Here is a 15,384-nt window from a genome sequence, read left to right on the forward strand (position 1 = left end):
TCTTGCTGAGGTTTTTATTTGTTGACAACCTTGTGGAAAGTCTAATTCCCAGAAGCACAAACGGGATATAAAATAAAATAAACTCTAAATACTGTAGCCTTGCTGTGTCAATCACCTTCTCTGGTGTCTACGTGAATATCTCAGTTTGCTAAAATGTTCACACACATTGCTTTGCAAAATTCTTTATAAAAGAAATGTATAACACGGTTCCCAAAGTAGATGCAATGATGGAAAATCGTAGATTGTGTTATGCATAAATTCTGAATGTCCTACGTCATGAGACAACATATCATTTAAAGTTTACACAACATGATAAATACTGTTATACTGCGTCATAAATACCATATATTGAGTTCTGTAGTCACAGTTGCACGATCAAAACATAGAACAAATGTATTTGGTTGAATTGCATGGTCAAACAGTTGCTTAAAAACATTAACCTTTAACGTTCTTAGACAACAAACTACTGGTTTACTTTGCTGTGTTACAGTAACCCAAAGCCACGTAGATAAATAAACTATTCAACAAGTATCTCTCGGTGGCGGGGAGAGAAACTTTAATAGTTCAGCTCAACAGTCCAGAGGTTGTTAGTCTCCGTGGCTTGGTGTGGTTTGAGGTTCCATCCACAGCGCTGAAGGGCCTTTTCTCTGAATCAGGTCTGATGATGGCCTGGGAGAGATGTAAAGTACATTAACACCCAGAGAGTCTGACTGGAGTGGGACACACAACTCCTTTTCATCTTCCTCCATCTGTGCTTGTGTGCGTGTGTGTCTCTCTCTCTTTGTTCAAGATCTCTCGCTCTCGCTCATCGTCCTGTTCCCTCCCTTTAATCCAGCTCTCAGGGCTCTCCTCCCTCTTTCCTCCCCCGGGGCCGAGGGCTTCACCACGTTGACGGACTCAGGCGATAGATTCCGGTCAAATCCGTTCAGTGGGCCTCACTGTGGGATTGAATGCTGGAACTGAATTCCAATAAAAGGCACATTTAGAAAAGCTTGACCGTGTTAACATCTTTAACAACTTTGATTTCAAGATGGTTGGTTTATAAAAAATCAACTGATGCAATGATGAGCGCCCACCTGACCTGTTCCTGGCTTTGGCTTCCCTTTTCATTGGTCAGTTCAGCCAATGATTTGTACTCTCTGTCCCTCAGAGCTCCGAGGGAATAGCTTGACTTCAAACAATGGCTCTTGTCCATAGAGTCCATCTCCACGTCACTCCAAACCTGCTACATGGGATACACATGAATATCAAGGTAAGTATATATTGTACTTTTAGTGACTGTATAGTAGCTTGTTTTTGCTGTTTGTGTGGGGTACAAAGACACACTAACACAGTGGTCAGTTATGTGGAGTTAAGTTATTCCAAATGTAAATCTCATATTTAAATTATTAAACTACAGCCTCTTGAAAGGCTTTTTGAAAATATTTTTTTTTTGTATGGCCTTTCATGTAAGTGAGAAATACTGCAACAAAGTTAAAGTTGTGCATTTATAGAGTCCCTATGCAAAGAGACTAATTTAATTCCTGATGACCTTAGACTTTATAAGCCAAAAGATATGAGGTCTGCCATTATGGTTCAAAACAAACCCTAGTTTCCTTAAGCCCACCGCTGATGATGCTGCTCGGCCTGTGTTTGACTCTCCTCTTTAAAGCCCATGAAACTCACTGTGTCTGTCGTGGACATGGACGAGACCCTGTGAAACTTGGTCTTGGACACTGAGGACTGCCTGCTGAGCATGGAGTCCCTGAAGGAGCACTCGCTGTGTGACACCGATATGCAGTCCCTCCTGGCGGCCCGGTTTAAGAAGTGTAGACAGGGAACCTTTTCTGCAAGTGTGTCCCTGTGGGGGGGGGAATTAAAATCTGAATACATTTCTATATCATTTTCACGTTCTGGTTAGCAAAGAGTTGGATCACTGCTCACCCACCTGTATTTGGCGTGGATGATGGCGTAGATGAACGGGTTGTAGATGGCTGAAGCCTTGGCTATAACAGCAGGGACAGCTTTGGAGTAGGGATTGAGGACATTTCCATATCTGAAAGTTGTAAAGAGTAGAACCCTATGAGGGACACAGGCTACATCATGCTGTATATATTCTTACAAGACTATGGAACATGAGTCATGATTGAGGGCAGAAATGAATTGCAGTGTGCGTGCAAGTATCCTTTATGTTCTACAGCTAATGCCACTGAAAAACATCAAGGGACCATACGGGGCCCCTGTGGTATTGCATATATTTACCCAGCCCAGGCGATGAGGGTGACGCATGCATAGGGCGACCAGGAAAGCACAAACACTATGATGACCACAAAGGCAATCTTGGCCAGCTTCCATTCAGTCTTGATGGACTGCTGCTGGATCAGGGTGGACTTCCTCACCTGGGAGCCCAACTTCTCCACATCTCTGTCAGGACACAGAGAAGCAACAAAGGGATGTGAGTCAATATCTACATGAGCCACTTGTGAAAATAAATACCACTGAAGTACAACTTGTTTTTTAATGTATATTGTATCGTCGCCTATGCTAATTCACTCACCTGCTTGCACGGCGGATGGCAAGGAACATGCACAGATAACAGTAGGATATGATCCCCAGAGGGATGAAGAATACAAAGCAGCACAACATCAAAGTGTAACTTTTATTGGCTGGAGTCGACGTCACGTAGTCCCACGTGCATGAGGTCATCAGGCCCTCGGGAATGTACGAACCTTGAGGGAAATATGCGACAGTCAAATGAGTAAAAGTAGACCAAGAGTGCACTTGCATTGAAAGTGATAGAAAGCTAATTGACTTACTCCAACCCAGAAGTGGGGCAAGGCTCCAAGCTAATGAATAGAGCCACACCAGGGCAATAAAGATGCAGGTGCGTCTCTTCGAGGTCCATCCCAGGGCCTGCAGAGGCTTGGTGATCACAATGTAGCGGTCTATGGAGATTGCCAGGAGGTTTATCATGGAGGTGATTCCAAATAGAGCTCCGCAGAAGGCGTACATTTTACACCCTGTGGAGGAAAATAAAGAAAGATACGTTTTTATTTGAAAGGAATATTCTATTAGCATCTCAAGTAAAAGTCCTAATTGAAATAATGTCTTATTCAGAATAATGTCAGACGATTGCAGTCCATGAAGAAGTCGTCGTTGTTGGCAATTTTATTTAATATGAATCCACTAAATATTATATTGATTTATCCTGCATCATGAATTTTATTATTTTTATATTGCATGGTAAAAACAGATGTTCCTATATTGAATATAATACAGATATAAAGGTAAAAAAATTTAATAAAGTGAATGCCTTATTGCAGTATTATTAAAGATAAGACAAAAATACCTGTTTCACCAAAAATCCAGCCTTTGTAAAGGGAGTTAACGAAGAAGATGGGGGACTGTGTGATCGCCATGAGGAAGTCACTGACGGCCAGATTCATGATGAAGAAGTTGGGCGTCGTCCGCAGATTCTTGTTGCTGAAACACATGATAATTGAGACGTCTCAGCTCAATAGTTGTCGGGATCTCACAGAGCAATTTGTTGTTGTTGACATTCACATTGTTACACACAGAAGCTTTGCAGAATTGATTCAATGAAGATAACAAAAGACTGTTTGTGCTGCAGAGTTTCAGCCGTTCGACTGCGTAATACACCCACTGCCTAACGAAAACCTACACCTTAATATATTCTTTACATTTGCTGACATCACTGGATGTTCCCTGATGTATGTTCACTAGTTGTAGCAGCCTGCTTTTTGTAATTTGTGACAGCACATTGGAACCATATGGGCCTACAAAAAATGTAAGTGTACTGCTTTTAATTGCTAACAGCAACCTGTAAAAATTCCCTCAGCTGATTAATACCTCATCATCCACAGTAAGTTAAGTTAATAACTGTAACATTTTATTTAAATGGTTTTGTGTGTCGACTAAAATCCAAAGGGAGGGTTCACAGAAATTTCATTTGTAATTTTTACTTTTCAGAGTGATCTCTATGCAGTCAATTCAAAATCCAATCAATAACTCTCAAATCTATTCTAATTCTGAGTAAAAGTACACTTCCTGTTTCATGGAAATCAATAGTAATGGAACTCCTTAAAAGTAGCTTTCATTCATACTCTTGTTATTCCAGCACTGTCTCTCTGTTTAAGTGGGTCTGGATAAAAAAATAATCGCAAGATTATAAATAAACACATAAATGCTTTCCTCTTCACATTAAAACAAAGGCATTCAATTGCAACACAAATGGATTGGATGAAAAAAACTTTGAGTAGCTCCACACACAGTCAGTGAAGCTGAAGCTGATAGCGGCTATATTGAAGAAAAGTCCGTCAAGCTGAAAACTTCATCACCAAATGTCAAGAATCCAATTATAAATGCCCTTTACATTGACATGCATTATTAGGGGGACAACAGGAGAACTACATCAGAGAAATACTCAGAGGATTTCCAATTATCGAGTTTGAAGTAAATTCACTTATCGACTCTGAGAGGGTGAATAGATTCGGGCCGGGGAGAAACAATTTCATCGTCATCATGACATCAAATCTTTTCCGCTTTTGTCCCAAATCAATTCTTCTTGGAAACCGTTTCCCAAGAAGAGAAGTGAATAAGATCCATTCTGCCCAGTGAAATCTGCTTCAGCCACCAGCTTAGAAGTAGCTGAGTGGGACAACCTGAACATGTTTCCATTTACATGTTCTCACATAATGAACACAACACATACGTAACAATAATGAGTCTGGAACTACAGTGGCCCATGTGGGGCTGCAGGTGGGCAGTGTTGTAACGCCCGGTGTCGGTGTGCACTTGATAACCTCTCCCGAACATGACACAGCTCAGTGCACTTACAAATCATATAACCCAGTGAATCAAGTCTCTGTGGACTTTGCACAGAACTACCAGTGTGCGTGATTTTCTCTGTTTCCTAAAATTAAATTCGAGTAGCGCCTGCATCCAGCTCTAGCTTGTCTAAACGCAGGCGTCGGACTTGATCCCAACCTTTCATGTCTCTCATCTGTGAAGTGTCGGCGTGATGTGTGTCAGTGAGCATTTTACCCTCTCATTTATTATCTAATACTCACTTGCTGCAGCTCTAAAGGTACACGGAGTATAAAGGGACAGAGATGTCAGACGAAAAAGTGGTCAAACTGAATGGAATAGGATTATATAATCCACTTGATTGTCGACTATTTACATGAATATTTAATCCTTACATCAGCTCCATTTTATCCCTGACAGCTGTCGGGCATCCTCTTTGCCGTTTTGTCCACCGACAGACAAAATGGGCAAAAAGAGTAAACACTGCACAGACAGATTAGTTGAGTGTATAGTGTGTTGACATGCAGGCGAGATGATGGTGTGACTGGAGGAGAGATCGATCTGAGACCCATAGCTCTGTGTCACTGGAGGTGACCTTAATGCAGAAATCATGTCCGAGCCAGGATTGTATATAACACTTGGTTCTCTGCTGCATTTAGGGGCATAGTATATACCCAGGAGTGGCCATAGTGGTTTTACTGTGTGCTGAACACACACAGGTCTGTGTGTTTGTGTGTGTGTTGGCTTCAGAGTCTGTTATTTCAATTATATGGTTTTCATATTATTTCAAATTTTAAAAGTATGAAGAAAGATTTTTATTTTATTTTTTTGCAGGATTACACAACAACCAACCAACGGATTTCCATGAAACTTGGTGGAAGATCATGAGACGTGAACACATTACATTTGAAAATAGGTTCAGATAAAGAGGCCGATTCAACGATTTTTGTATCACCTTCTCTAACATTAAAGATATTTTTTTTAATTTCCAATAGAACAATGCACAGAGTTAAATATTTTTAGGGGGACCGACCTAGATCCAAATAACAATCTACATTAGCTAAGATAATGGCTGTTAAGGAAAAAAATGAGGTGGGTTTAGGGGACTGTGATTATGAGTGTGTACAATTACGTGCAGATCGAGAGAAAACTCCACATCTGGTGAAATTAAATGTGGTTTCAGATGAGGACCACTGGGCCTCGGTGGAGGGTTCTTTGAAATTGATGAAATCTGAACTATTTAGCTGGAAGGAGCACACTCGAAATGAACGAATCAATATGCAAAAAACGAAATGTTTTTTCAGCTCAATCAATGGTATCTTCACCAGACAGGAGACCTAACCTTTGCTCCCGGCAGTGTAAAAACCTGAGTCATCACAGAGGCAGCAGCAGGCCGGCATATTAGGCATGAAAGGCTGAGACACACTGGGTAGTAGGATTCATTTTTCCCTCTGATCTACAGTCAGAATGCAGTGGAGTCGTGTGATGTCAGTACTGTACCCGGTGGGACACGCGGTATTGGATTGTGGACGCTGAGCCGCGTTGCTTTTTGTTTAAGCTCGCCCTCTTCATGTGGTCTTAGATAGTAGCCCAGTGTTGACTCTCTAGATAAGCAAGAAGCCGACAGAATAATTGAATCCAGTCATTGATTTATCCAGCACAGTTTGAAAATCGCTAAGCTGCTTCGCGGTATTGAATGGCTGCGGGCTGCTGTGGAGCCTGCTCCGCCTGCGCTTGTGACATCTGTACTTAGTAATGCAAGAGTAAACAGCTGCTCTGCTCAGCGCATGAAATCTGTGCAACCCCCCACCACTGGAGTGTGTACTGTGCAGAGCTGAGAGTACAGGACACCACTGATTTAAGTGTTATTGTTCCACTATTCTCTAAAGAATAGTGCACAGACTACCAGACTCAAAAACAGCTTCTTCCCCCAGGCCGTAAGGCTTCTGAACAATCAACACTGACCCTCTGAACAGTCACCATGTACATTCTGCTCCCACACTCATACAAATACACTTACTTCACATATATTCATATTATTTAATTTAATATTCCCCACTCCTTCACCCTGTAAACTGCTGCTTCATTTGACTATGTTATATGTTACGATGTTATATGTTACGATGTTATATGTTATATGTTGTATGTTATATAGTATGTTATTTTTATATTTTGTTGCCTGCCATTTCACAAGAATTTCACTGATCCGATGACGCTGTCATTGGTGCATGTGACAATGAACTTTGATTTGATTTGATTTTTGAAGATACGCTCTAATATTTAACTTTCAATCAGTGTTTCGATTTAGTAAATCCGTATTTTCAGTTAGATTGAATGGATTCCATCCCTTGTGTACTCGCTCGCTTTGGATTTCCAGCAGAACTTGAACAGTAGAGCACTGTGCTCCCCCGGTCTTAACCGTGCCCGCATGTGTGACTTCCCAGAATCTGTTCTTAAACTCAGTTCACGTGCAGAAACGTGATGGGCAGAGCGGCTTATGGCCCTGTCAAATAGAGGCACATTCATTTCTTTGTGATTAATAGAAATAATCGGAAGCTACGAGTAAGGACGAAAGCAAATTGGGGTTCAGTATCTTGCCCAAGGACACTAACCCTCTGGTTGGTGGACAAGCCGCTCTACCTCCTGGAGCCACAAATCTGTTCCACTTGTTCTTAAGGGATAACAACGTTTTTTGTCTTAACCAGAAAAGTAGGAAAGGCGAGTAATTTACCGCTGAATATCTCAGCTCTAAACTTGACAATACAGACGTTCTTCCCCATCAGCCCCTTACCAGAAGAAGGCGTACATGACCAAGGCATTCCCGGTGACCCCTACTGTCCCAATCACCAAGACAAAGAAGGCCACGATGTAGTGAGCGTGAGCCTGGACATCCACCTGCCGATAGAATCCACGATCCACATCCATTTCTGTGGACAGAGAGAGACGATAGAAAGCTTTATTGATCCAGAGGGATATTTGTCAGCGTCATAAGGGTCGACAGTAGTTTCAGGTCGGCACCCTTCAGTTACCATTACTTCATATCTTGTGAATTATTCTGCTTCAGTTGTGATTTCCTTGTGGAGAGTTAACCTCACTCTGTTATTACATTAGATTTTAGCATTTTCTATCATTTTCTTTTTTATCAAATCCATTTGTTGATGCTTTTGATTGTTTTCGTGCTTTGTAAATGTACCCGTTCATTGCTTGGCCTTTTGAACACTGTCCAGATTTCCCTTTTGGAAATCTGAGGAAATCCACACATTTCCTCTCAGCTCAGGGTCAACGTTGTGAGACTCAGATGCTTTGAGAAATTGTGGAGATTCCAAACAGGAAATTTTGGGGTTTTGGAGGCCGGCTGTTGGGAACCGTAACAAATCGGTGGAAGCGAATCTGTAGGTTTTTTTTAGGTAAAGTCAGTGTTGTTATTCTAACCTACACCGCTGCATGTGTGCCCAGTTGGTTGGACTGGTTCCATCATCCTTTGAGCTCTATAGGTGTGTATAGAAACGACTGAAAAGCTAATAACTGTACACTTCAGAACTTTCCGTTATTAAATGACACCCTTTGTTATTTCTGAACAAACACCTATGGTCGTTTCAGAGGATGAATCTTATGACTCTGATGCTCCTCTCACTTTTCAACCAGCCCCACCATGAGTTCCACAGATGTGGTTTTCTAGGAAATGGCTCGAAAGCTGCGGGATCAAGTTTTTTTTTCTCCTCAGGCTCAATTATTATAACGTAGACGTAGATGACCCCTTTACTTTTCCACTATCGGAATAACAATGATAAATACCTGAAAAATGAATGATGACATTTTCATCAATGTCATTTGAAATTTAATTACTTCATATGAGCAAATGTTATCATGCTGAGACTTTAAACTATGATTGAAGATATAATAAACCACGACCAGGGTAGAGCCTATATACACATAGATAAATACACACAGAGGTCTGCAGTCAACAATGGGCTTTGTAAAACACCAATAAAGAATGAATGTATAATAATTATCATTATTAGCTTCGATGGTGTCACTATTTTCTTGTTGTTTTAATGTTTTATCCTTAATTGCAGTTTTTTAAATATGTTTCACTCTGAGAGCATTCAACGAAATAATTTAACTTCCTGTTTAAAGTCTACTAATGATTTCACAGCTAACGAGTTAGCGACGGTCACGGCTGTTCTTTCGGACACAACCTTGTGATGCAGTCGAGTCTGTACAACTGGAGGATCTTTTTCATTGAGTCGGTGAGAGAATGGGAGAGGAATTGATTCGAGTCTCGCTGTGTAAACAATGAAAGCGAGACTCGTGACATATTTCAGCCGTGATTGAACTGAACAAAAGAACTGCACATACAGTACATATGCTTCTGTGTGATCACTCTTTAGTCAGCTGCATGACACTTTCTGGCATTTTAGCCTCGGTTCTTCAAGACTTCTACTTTTGCACCGATGAGAACGGAGTGTATTGTGTAGGGGAAGGTTTGGATTATATGGATTTATACGAGACAAGTTTGCTTTCCCAAAGTCTGACAACTGGAAACATCTTATTATTTTTCCAGGAACATTAAACTTTCTCCACACAGCTGCCGAAAGTCTTCCTCTTGCACACCGACATGATGGATTAAGAGCGATTTTACATTCCCTGCGTTTTTTATGAATGACATGTGTTCCACCTCGACAGAATCCCAGGGATTATGACACTCAGCCCTTTAATACCAATCATTAACCCTGGCAAGCAGGGAAATCTTTTGACCACAGCATTAATCACAATAAGAGAGAAGAGCCTCACTCTGTATCATTGAGTTGAGGCACTTTGAGAGTTTTTACGAGGTCTTTCTTAGGAGAGCCGGAGAAAAAATGACACAACAACTCGAACAAGGTAAACTGGAGAACAGGTAAGATGGCTAAAGGTGCAGCGGGAAGTTTTTCAATCTGCCACTGATGTTTAATGATTGCCGTGCCTAAAAGGAGTGGGGGAATACTTATGTAATATAGAGGTGATTAAGTTGATTTATTTTTGATAATGAAAATGGCTGTCTGGACTTTGCTGGTGCATGCGGCCTCTGCTCAGAAGTGGAGGTGATCAGGATTGATTGACGGGGATTTTAAATTTTTGTTAATGTGATGGAATCAGGAAGGCGTGTTAAGTCACAAATTATTAAACGCGTTTATCCTTTGTAAACCCACTTCCTGTCGGCCTCTGCAGAACGGAGTTGTAGGCGACACAATGCCGTGTCACATCAATTTCACAAGACGCCCGGAAAACATCTTTCATGTATCGCATTAATAATTTGTTTGTACGGGAACAAAAAACATGTCATAAATCATGACTCTGAATACCCTGGTCTAAAATTAGGCTGAGTGATTATACTCTGCATAATCCAGCAGAGCACTAGTGGATCTGACTCGTAAAACGTGCACGTGCAGGAGCACATTGTTCTGCCTCATGTGTGGAGTCTTTTCTTCATGTCGTTTATTTGCATCATTGATAGAGCCGCATTCGTTGGCGATGGGATGAAAAAGTACAGGCACATGTGCAGCACAGCTCAGTGGGTGAAGTGCACACGGACATGCAGTGTGCCAGGTCCACACAGGGAGCTCTTGCTGTGCTCAGTGAAGCCTAGTGCGTCAGAGGAACTCTCAATCACCTCCTGCTCCCCCCTCATTGGGCGTCAGAGCACTGTCTCATAGAGGCATACAGATCAAATTCACCCTGCACTGTCTTTTCGTGAACATCTCATAACAGTGGCATGCAGGTGCACGGAGCGTGTGTGTGTTCATTGAGAAATTGCTAATGTGAAGTTGATGTTCGTGGAAAAACAAGAGGATCGAAAAGGATGAGTGAGCTTTGGTGGAGGAGAGCCCTGTCTGCTCTATGGGAATTATGTTAATTCATTATGTTGTAATTAAAAGATTTCAAATTTAAGAAGCTACAGATCTTTTGGATATCTTAACTTGATTATTATTAATTTGACAAATGCACTGGGATGCATCACACAAAGAATGGTATGAATCAACAAGTGCGTTGTGGTGTGTGCCAGGGATTTTCTTCCTTTTTAAAAGGATACATTGTCTTGTTTTAAATCTAGGAGGGAAAGTCCCCTGATTAAGATACAAACATGAAACTGGTAACGACAAACAAGAAACTTAACAGAAACCTCATGTTTCTCCAGATTCTTAGTTTAAATCACACACAATACAATTACGAGATGAAACACATTCTTGAAAACTCTGATAGTTTGCACCACACTGTCATTTTTAAATAGATTTAAGCTAAAACATGTTGTTGTTTATAAATGTACAAAAGCAGAAATACAAAAAAGAGGTTCCCATGAAGTCAAGCTGACCTCTAATGTGTTGCTGTTCTATTAATAAAATGTTACTGTACCTTATCCAGAGAGTGAAGCCCCCCAGTTCCTCTCCAGGGCTCGTCTGTGTTTGTAAAGTCTAAGTGGTGAAGAGGTTCCAGAGACACTGAGGCAGCGCAGCTTGTCAAACCGGTGAAAAATCCCACAAGCCCACGGTTCCGAACAGATTGACGCTTGATTCTCTAATCCAGCAAGTCGGGAGGAGACTCTCTCACGCACGGCCGCAGCGGTAAGCTCCTGCTCTCAGTGCTGGGGAGAGTATGAGAAATCACATGAAGACAGATAGAGAGGCAAACAGCAGCAGCAGCAGCACATTGACCCATCCCCCTGCTGGCCACCCATCACACACAGCTCTCATATGGCACAACGCATCGATCAAACCAGTGTGTGGTGTGTGTGTGTGTGTGTTCATGAGGCTGTGGTACTGCTGGTTTGTTTGTGGGGGAAGCTGGTTTGAATACAATAAAGATGTGTTTTAGGTAATCACTTGTTAAATGCCTTGCTTCGGGGGAAGCTTTATCCCTTATCGAATCAAATCCTGCAGAGTAATTTTCCTCGAGCATTGATTTCTGTGTATCTCATACCCATTGCCAGTGGCACAACTGCTGCTGGCAATGGGTGAGAGAGCGACACCCTGGTTTCTGCATTCCACCGGGAAGTCTTGTGTTGTTTTTTTTCAAAATGCATGAAAAGCCTTTTTTACATAGTATCAGACTTGTCCCTGCTCATCCGTGTGTGAGGAGAGTGTTGAGAAAAAGCACTCAGGTAAAAGCCTCGCGATGTTTATCATCTCATGCACAAATGAGCAGGCAGCAGCCGCAGCAGCACCTCAATCTACTGGGATTAGTATTTCCCTTCATGCACCAAGCTGGACTTCTTTGTTTGGCTCATGTCACCTGGCCGGGTTGTGCGGATTCAACACAGGTCAGAAAGATGCAGATACTTGTGAAACAAGGCTATAGCCTCCTCGCCAGATAAGCCTTTGCACCTACGGATCACTGCACCTCCAAAGGAAACAGGCCCAACCACACACGTTTGTTTCCAACCAGCTGTACTCGCTATAATACATCGGACATATGGGATGTCAGTTGTTTGCTGCTTTTTTTTCCTGCTCTAGGTCATGCATAGTTTTTTTCTATTATCTTCCTCTGTTATCTACTGGGTCATACAACAACATTGTGATTAGCACCTGATCCAGTGGACGAGCGTTCGGCATCATGGGTACAAGGCTGATCTGTGGTCTGTAGGCAGCTCAGACAAAGGGAGCTTTCACCACGTCTGTATGCTTCATCATAAAAGGAAAAACCTGGTGATGCCTTCATGGGAGGAATGTACAGACGATGAACTCAATTGGATAAACGCATTATTTAATGCAACAGGGCTCATAGATCTTTGTGATCTCAGACAAGTGTGGACCTCTTTGGACATGCATTGTTCCCTAAAATGGTCATGAGAGCGCATGACTCCACCATAAAGGGATAGTTCGCCCGTAAATCTAAGTTCCCTCATCATCTACTCGCCACTTTGCCGATGGAGGTGGTGGGTGAAGTGCTTGAGTCCACAAAACACTTCTGGAGTTTCAGGGGTAAACAGCATTGTAGCCAAATTGAAAACAATTGAAGTAAATGGCGACCACTTCTTTATAAGTAAAAACAACAGAAATAAACATAGAATGCCTTCATACTGCTCCTGTGGTATCATCCAAGAGTCTGTAAACCCCGACATTCACATTCGACTCGAAACAACGTCATTTACTCCATCTTTGGATCACAGCGGACATTGAGGCTGAAAACCTGGTGTAAATGATGCTGTTTGGAGTAAAAATGTCTGGGATTATGGACACTTGGATGAAATCCAATGACGTTGCACAAAATTTCACACGCTCACCGACGGCAGTCTCCATGATCCAAGAATTATTCCCTGTGAAAATGATGGAAATGCCAGACAGGAGTGAAAGCATGACCTCCTTGGCAGAGGACATAAAAGGGAGTACTGTGTTGTCTAAACATGCTGTGGTCATTGGACAGACTTGTTTGGGAATCAACCCCCCCCCCCCCCTCCACCACCACCGTCCATCACCACAACAATCAACTGTCCAATTACTGTCAAAAAGGGTCTGGCACCTCTGCAACTCCTCGTGTGGTGTGAAGAGGACAAAAATCCATTCTGCAAAACCCTCTGGAGAGTTAATCTGGTGTTTCGAGAGACGAGCGTGGTCTAAAGAGGACGGACATCTTTAGAGGAGCCGTGGATCACATGGTGCAGGAGAATCTGAAAATCCAACAAAAAATATCACAAATCAAAATGGAAAGAAGGAAATCCTAAACAGTTTTCATGACAGAACATGACAAGAGAAAAATGTGTCATCCTAAGTGAGTAGTGAATACACACATTCCCCCTCCCTCCCTCCACAACTGTAAATTGTAATAATTGTCAATATTAAATCGCAATAATAAGAGAGGTGCCAATGTTTAAATTATCACAATTTTAAGTTGAAAAATATTTTTGGTTTGACTAAATGTCCCATTAGAAAACGTGACGGGACATTCGGCTGATGATATAATGAAACTGGACCCTGGCCAAAAATGTCATGTTCATGTCAGTTGATATCAATTATGTAATAAATCAGATTTGAATCTAAATTTAGAGGTTTTTGCTTCTGAGTGAAGGTTGAGGGTTTCAACTCAGAAATGATAAAGATCAGCAATGTGTCTCCTAACTCCTCATCCCAATACATAAGTATTGTATTGATATATATATTAGCCTTTTTTTTATATTGCCATTGATGAAAATAATATTTTGTAATGTTTATGTATAATGTAATATAATAATTGTTTTTATTGCCCCAGTACCCTTGTTACTGCATGAAGAGAAGACATTACAAGTCATTTTGTGGTAAATTGCATTGTTTATCACAATAGGTGACATTGAGAAATATATCCAGATTGCATAAAATATCAAATATATAAATTACATGTAAAGTTGCTTATCAAGCTTGCGCAATAAATTGTTTACCTCAACCAGATCCATACACCGATGGTTTTGTATGTTTTTACACAAATGTAAATATCTGGCTGGTAAATGTCGTTAATTTGAAAGGCAGCGATATCTCCGGTTAAAACATGACTCTTCTTGACATGACATTAAAAAACCCTTCTATCAATGACCACATTATTTCAAGAGTCTTCCTCGATTCTGGTGCTATGACTCAAACAGTCGGGTCTTATATTGTAAACCTCTGACCATTTCAAAGTTTAAGTCTATCATTTCCTTTTGGGTTGATGTATTTACAAAGAATTTCTCTTATTTTGCCGTCGGTGAAGACGTCTTCACCTCATCTGACCCTCTCAGCCCCCCCCCCCCCCCCCCCCCCCAATCAGCACAGGCGTGACATTGAGATGGCCTCACTCTCCTAGAGTCTCCACCGGGTGACAAACGGTAAAACAAAAGACTAGTCACCTTCACAGTGTGCTCCTCTTCATTTTTTAAAATCCTCTATATTGATTGTTTGTTTTTTTTCCCCACGTTACATAAGCGTCTCAGCAGCGGCCGCATGTGAGGCCGAGGATGGTCAGAGGTTCTATGGGATGACACAAGAGGATCACCTACTCACTTATATTAACTGCCCCTGCCGACCTGTGTGTGTGTGGATTACTCCAGAGCAAGTTACAGATAGTGGGCACTCACAGGAATGAGAAATGATCAGTAAAGCTCACCTGAGTGACACATGCCGTGTCAGAGCTTATGTTAATCAAATATTTACTTTTACACTGAAGATCACACGGCTCAAATTGCCTCATATATGTTTTAACGGTGCAGCTTTAAAAACCACTTCAGCCCGTTTCAATCTGGCATGATACTCATAAACATAATGTGGTAAAAAACCAGTTTGTTTTAACCGTTAACACGACCAGATCTTCAGTCCGACTCAATATGGTGAAGACTTGTGGTCGTGGTGGCCGGGGGGACGTGTGTGGCGAGGCCGAGGTGATGGCGGCTCATCAGAGGTGGCTCCAGTAACGAGTCCCGACGACTGGACGCTAAGCTCCCTCCACCTCACACGTTCCCAGTACACACATTGTTCCTCATTAGTTTAAAAGTGTTTTGGACACTTGCTGATGCATGTGCTCCACGTCCTCTTCCTCTTCCTGTTCTCTATCGCCGGGGTATTGTTTCATGCACACTTGTTTACGCCAAGAATTCCA

General features: G+C 41.8%; 1 protein-coding gene across 4 annotated transcripts; it reads right to left on the reverse strand.

Moving 5' to 3' along the window:
- Positions 1 to 5: 5 nt before the first annotated feature.
- opn4xa (opsin 4xa) lies at positions 6 to 11,485 on the reverse strand. Of its 4 annotated transcripts, none has more exons than XM_053410819.1 (10): positions 11,200 to 11,485; positions 7,598 to 7,733; positions 3,329 to 3,462; positions 2,796 to 2,999; positions 2,537 to 2,708; positions 2,242 to 2,403; positions 1,928 to 2,035; positions 1,666 to 1,840; positions 1,077 to 1,222; positions 8 to 959 (listed from the first exon to the last, which is right to left on the reverse strand). In XM_053410819.1, the coding sequence occupies exons 2-10, from the start codon at positions 7,729 to 7,731 to the stop codon at positions 926 to 928; spliced, it is 1,269 nt and encodes a 422-aa protein (XP_053266794.1). In that variant the 5' UTR covers positions 7,732 to 7,733; positions 11,200 to 11,485; the 3' UTR covers positions 8 to 925. The 4 variants fall into 4 exon arrangements, with proteins under 4 accessions (XP_053266796.1, XP_053266794.1, XP_053266795.1 ...); XM_053410820.1 differs by having other exon boundaries at positions 10 to 959; positions 1,082 to 1,225; XM_053410818.1 differs by having other exon boundaries at positions 10 to 959; positions 1,077 to 1,225.
- Between the last annotated feature and the right edge of the window lie 3,899 nt (positions 11,486 to 15,384).

The sequence above is a fragment of the Pleuronectes platessa genome, chromosome 19, assembly GCF_947347685.1.
Source record: "Pleuronectes platessa chromosome 19, fPlePla1.1, whole genome shotgun sequence".
Taxonomy (NCBI): domain Eukaryota; kingdom Metazoa; phylum Chordata; class Actinopteri; order Pleuronectiformes; family Pleuronectidae; genus Pleuronectes; species Pleuronectes platessa.

Coding starts and splice junctions, on each gene's coding strand:
- opn4xa (XM_053410818.1), bottom strand. CDS start 7,731: ATGGATGTGGATCGTGGATTCTATCGGCAGGTGGATGTCCAGGCTCAC. Junction 1,226..1,665: donor CCATGTCCACGACAGACACA/GTGAGTTTCATG, acceptor TATCCCATGTAG/CAGGTTTGGAGTGACGTGGA. Junction 960..1,076: donor CAAAGCCAGGAACAGGTCAG/GTGGGCGCTCAT, acceptor ATTGGAATTCAG/TTCCAGCATTCAATCCCACA.